Below are 5,336 nucleotides of genomic sequence, written 5' to 3'. Positions count from 1 at the left end.
TGTGAATCCTTCTCCCCTGCACCAGCTCCTCAGCCACCCACTCATCTGCTGTATCCACATTTTCCTATCCTCACTATCTCTTAATACCAATAGTTATCCAGATATTACTAATCTCGAGGACCTCCTTTTTAAATTCCTGCCTAACTTTCTATATTCTCCCTTCAGAATCTCAGCCTTTTCTCTTCCTATGTCACTGGTTCCAATGTGTACAATGACCTCCTGCTGATCCCTCTGCCCTTTGAGAGCATTCTGCTCTCTATGAGACATCCTTGACGCTGGCACCAGCGAAGCAACACGCCATTCTGATTTTTCTCTGCTGGCCACAGAAATGTTTGTCTGTTCCTCTGATGAGAGAGTCCCCTAACACAATCAATCGCTTGGAACCCAATGTACCCCTCATTGCATTACAGCCTTTCTCGATATCAGAAACTTGGCTGTTCATGGTACATTCCCCTGAGAGTGCATCAACCTCTACATTTTCCAAAACAGCATACTTGTTTGAGATGTGGATAGCCGTAGAAGACTCCTGCACTACCTGCCTACCCCTCCTACCTTTCCTGGAGTTAACCCATCCACCCGACTGTATCGACTGCTTTTCTCCCTTCCTATAACTGCCATCCATCACACCTCCTTAGCTCTTGTAAACTCCTCATTGCCTCTAACTGTCACTCCAACCAATCCATTCAATATGACAGGATTCACAACCAACGACATTTCCTGCAGACATAATCGTCAGTAATATGGAAAGTCACCCTAAACTCCCACATCCAAAAGGAAGACCATATCACTCTATGAAAGGCCATCTTTGGTCCTTCACAATCTACAGACCCCCAAAAAAAGTATGGTCTTATTGCTCTAAAAAAATACTGCTCCAGGCTAATTTAATACTTATGGCTTACGTTTTTAAAATTTAATCAAGAGACAGATCTCAACAAAACGTTTAATCAACAAAAAACCCACTCTACTGACTAATGTAGATGTACAGCAAGGCTACACTTAAAAGCTATGCACTTATCTGCCCCTGTACTGTGCGCTCTCCCACACAGGTTCCTCCAAGATCAGTTGTGAATTTTGCTGTTTGTTAAGTTTTCCTAGACTCACTCTGATGTCAATGTGCAATAAGTGCAACATTTAATCACATGCTGCAACCACATAAAGCAATTGAATTCTTTGCATCCAAAGCAATTATTTACTCAAGATAAGTTGAGCTGGGGATGATCCTTGGATTCATTTGATCTGACTCTTCAAGGATAAGAATCTGCTGCAGGAGATTATTCTAAACTTGCAGACAGGCTGATTGGCTGAGATTTTGCTCTGGTAATGACACTGAAATTGTCAGTGTTCACATCAAAGGCCCATTGACATTGATACCAACCCCCTCCTTAACAGTTCTGTGGGTGTAACTACATTACATGGATTGGGCAGTTCTAAAAGGCAGCTGGCCATCCCTTTCTCTGGGGCAATTAGGAATGGGCAACAAGTAGTGGCCTTGTGGTGACAATTGTATCTGAAGGATAAATGTTAAAAATCAACTTTCAAATATTTTGCCCCTTTCTGAAATGTGTCTTTCTTCACTTTTCTCGCAGGTCAAATTCACCCCAACCCACCAAAGCCTCCAGTGGACCGTAACGATTCTCAGATACAATTGGGAAGCTTCAATAGAGTGAAAACAGCGGGAGCTTGTGTTGTTAGTCAGGTTCCTCCCGGACCTCCACCTGACAAGTTTCCCCCAAGTAAAATTAAGGATCTTCGGGCAGCAATTGTTGGAGACGCAATACAACTGAAATGGACAGCTCCAGGCGATGACTTAGATCAAGGAACTGGTAATTTAAATGATATTTCAGTCCATACATTGAGAGCGATTCCATTGCTGAGTTCTCAGCCCATTTTAAGTCTTGTTGCCTCCATCACATCATCAATCATTTGGTCAGTCGGTTTCATTGTTTAACTGGGAATAGGGTGTGACTTTTACCATTTGTGTACTTCTGTTGTTGAAAAGCATTATAATCATTTAGCATTCACTAAATATTATATTACAAGTGAATGACTGTACTTTAATCTGAAATCTTTAAGTTTCCTTATCTTTGTTTCAAAAGGAGTTATCATAGAATCCTTGCAGTGTAGTTAGAGGCCATTCAACCTGCACTGACCGTCTGAAGAACATCCCACCCAGCCCCTGCCCCCTACTCTGACTAGTCATTTACTATAGCTAATCCACCTACCCTGCACATCCCTGCACACTACAGGTTAATCCAGAATGGCCTATCCCCATAATCTGCACATCTTTGGAATGTGGGAGGAAACCGGAGCACCCGGAAGAAACCCACGCAGACACGGGGAGAATGTACAAACATCACACAGATAGATGCCCAAAGTTGGAATTAACCCAGCTTCCAGCTACTGTGAGGCAGCAGTGCTAACCAGTAAACCACTGGGTTTCCCCACCCACAAAATTGTATTGACTTTAAGCAGCTCGAGTGAATGTCACTTTAATCTTTCCTTTTCAGCAAATCCCTCCCCTCGTTGTACCTTTGCAGAAGATATTGAATCATCGTTAAAGATTTACTGAACAAATAGACAAGGTCTTTTCCCTGGATTGAGGGAGTCCAGAACTAGAGGACAGAAGTTTCGGGTGAGAGGGGAAAGAATTAAAAGGGACTTAAGAGGCAACCTTTTCACACAGAGGGTGATACGTGTATGGAATGAGCTGCCAGAGGAAGTGGTGGAGGCTGGCACAATTACACCATTTAAAAGGCATCTTTATGGGTATATGAATAAGAAGGCTTTAAAGGGATATGGGTCCAAGTGCTGGCAAATATAACTAGATTAATTTAGGATATCTGGTCGGTATGGATGAGCTGGACCGAATGATCTGTTTCCGTGCTGTACATCTCTATGACTCTATGAGCAGGGTGCTCTTGCATCCTTACCCTTGTGACTGTCAAAGATGGTCAAGTCTTGACAATGAGCGCTGTCATGTATGTGATGGTCAGGCATCCCAGCCAAACTCCTTCCAATGTCCACACTTTCAGGGAACATTCTGGTGACCTGCGTAAGCTTGTGGCTCAGCCTATAATCTATTCCTACCCAATGTACTAATTCCCCACTGAGTGAGAATTTAGGTCATGACATTGACTTGCAATTTCATGGGTGTTTTTTTGTTACTCCCCAGGCCACCCGATTGTATAATTAGATATTGGGAAGGGCATGTTCCTGAGCATGAAACACTCAGACCACTCACAGGAGTAACCAACACCAATTTTTGGGAATACTCAAGGCTGTCGAATTGTAATGGAGATGGGTATAATTCAAATATTGAATGTACATTTCAGTGGAAGACCATAATAAGACCATAAGAAATAAGAACAGCAGCAGACCATTCAGCCCCTGAGACCAGAATTATGGCTGATCCGACATTCCTCACCTCCACTTTCCTGCAATTTTCCCATAACCCTGGATTCCCCTACCGATCAAACCTTAAACAGACCCCAGAGCTCTCTCTGACCCCAGAGCTCTCTATGGCAAGGAGATCCAAAGACACACAACACTCAAAGAGGAAAAAAATTCCTTTTTATCTCAGTCTTAAATTGGCATGCTTTTCTTCTGAGACAATAACCTCTGGTTTCTAGACTCTCCTGTGAGGGGAAACATTCAACCAGCACTTACCCTGCCAGGTCGCTTAAGTATCCTAAATGTTTCAATGACATTATATCTCATTCTTCTAAGCACCTGTGAGTAGAATTCCAAAGTATTCAACCTTGGCTCATAAGACAGTTCCCCTACATCAGGGATCATCTTGGTGAACTTTCTCTGAGTTACCTTGATGAAATAAAATCTTCCTTTCAATAAGGGAGAGTCTGAATTAGATATAAAGAATTGTTCGGCTGTATGGTCTTCTCTTGTTCCTGTATTTTTAATCCTCTCAGTTTAGCTCCTTATTACCATTTGCCTCACTTAAGTATTCAGCAAACCTGGCAGTGTGTAAGAGGATAACATCAAGAGCCTGAATAATACATTCACTTGCTTTTCTTTTCTTGCAGCTTCCTTTTACGAAATAAAGCTCAGCAAAAGCTTCGCACAGCTGAGGGATGATTTTCCAAATGCTCAAAGTGTAAACACCACAGACCTGAAGCCAAAGGTGGCTAACTCAGAGGAATCATTCACAGTATCTGAGAACATCGAGTTGAAAAATGGGACAGTAATCTACTTTGCAATTCAGGCATTTGATAAAGGAAACCAGTCTTCAGCCTTATCGAATATAGCGCAAGCTCCTTTAATTTTGGCTAGTCCACCTCCCACATTACAACCAACCCAGTCTTCCCAGCCAACCCAATCTTCCCAGGCAACACAATCTTCCCAAACAACCCAATCTTCCCAGGCAACACAATCTTTCCGACCAACTCAACCTCATAATAGTGTAGTCATTAACATTTCAGAAATTCTTGTTATTGTTGGTATTGTTGTCATTGTTGTCTCCTTGATCATTTCCATCACTGTATGTGTTGTGACTAAGAAACGTCAGGGCAGAGTATCACCCAGTTAGGAAATGTACAGCTAAAGCCAGAGATAGTCAGCAACGTCATCAAAATTCAACAACATTCAATTTATCATGGTGCAACTTAATTCATGTTCAAAATTTGTGGCCAAAAAAATCAAACTTGACGTGAATATTGAGCATTCCTCCTGATGTTGAGCTGAGATTGTGTCACATCAAACAGTAATGGTGTTTAAATCCAACCTGTATAAATTAAATGTACAAGTAAAGTGTATTCCTGTAAAAGGACTGACAGAATCTAATAAAGTTTTGCTGCGCCATCTGAGATTTGAGCAGATTCTTTATCCTTTACTGATGTTTCATTTTCCTGCCTATGGTTGGAACCTCATATTGTTTCCATTTGACCAAAGAAAATTTGCCACCAGCATCAATATGAATCCATTTTGGGGCCAGCAGGGACATCAGCCGATGGAAGGCCACAATTTAAAACTGGAAGCTCCTCATTCTGAGTCCCAAATCTTGGTCCTTCAGGAACACTTTCATCAGGAAGACATACATTTCTGTCATAGAGAGATACAGCATGGAAACAGACCCTTCGGTCCAACCAGTCCATGCCGAACATAATCCCAAACTAAACTAGTCCCACCTGCCTGCTCCGGGCCCATATCCCTCCAAACATTTCCCATTCATGTACTTATTCTAATGTCTTTTAAACATCGTAATTGTACCCACATCCAACACTTCCATTCCAGATGAAGGGCTTTTGCCCGAAATGTTGATTTTCCTGCTCCTCGGATGCTGCCTGACCTGCTGTACTTTTCCAGCACCACTCTAATCTTGA

General features: G+C 42.2%; 1 protein-coding gene across 2 annotated transcripts in view; it reads left to right on the top strand.

Annotated features, from left to right (window-relative positions):
- The window catches only part of LOC122554127 (calcium-activated chloride channel regulator 1-like), a 104,356-nt gene extending 99,536 nt beyond the window's left edge, over positions 1 to 4,820 (top strand). For both annotated transcript variants that reach the window (XM_043698672.1, XM_043698674.1), the window contains exons 13-14: positions 1,587 to 1,823; positions 4,041 to 4,820. In XM_043698672.1, coding sequence (XP_043554607.1) covers positions 1,587 to 1,823; positions 4,041 to 4,543 — 740 coding nt within the window. In that variant the 3' untranslated portion in view covers positions 4,544 to 4,820. The remainder of the gene's footprint in view (positions 1 to 1,586; positions 1,824 to 4,040) is intronic.
- Positions 4,821 to 5,336: the final 516 nt, after the last annotated feature.

Source organism: Chiloscyllium plagiosum, chromosome 11 (genome assembly GCF_004010195.1).
Source record: "Chiloscyllium plagiosum isolate BGI_BamShark_2017 chromosome 11, ASM401019v2, whole genome shotgun sequence".
Lineage (NCBI taxonomy): Eukaryota > Metazoa > Chordata > Chondrichthyes > Orectolobiformes > Hemiscylliidae > Chiloscyllium > Chiloscyllium plagiosum.
Note: the sequence above shows the minus strand (reverse complement) of the source record. Positions and strands in the feature narration are given on the sequence as shown.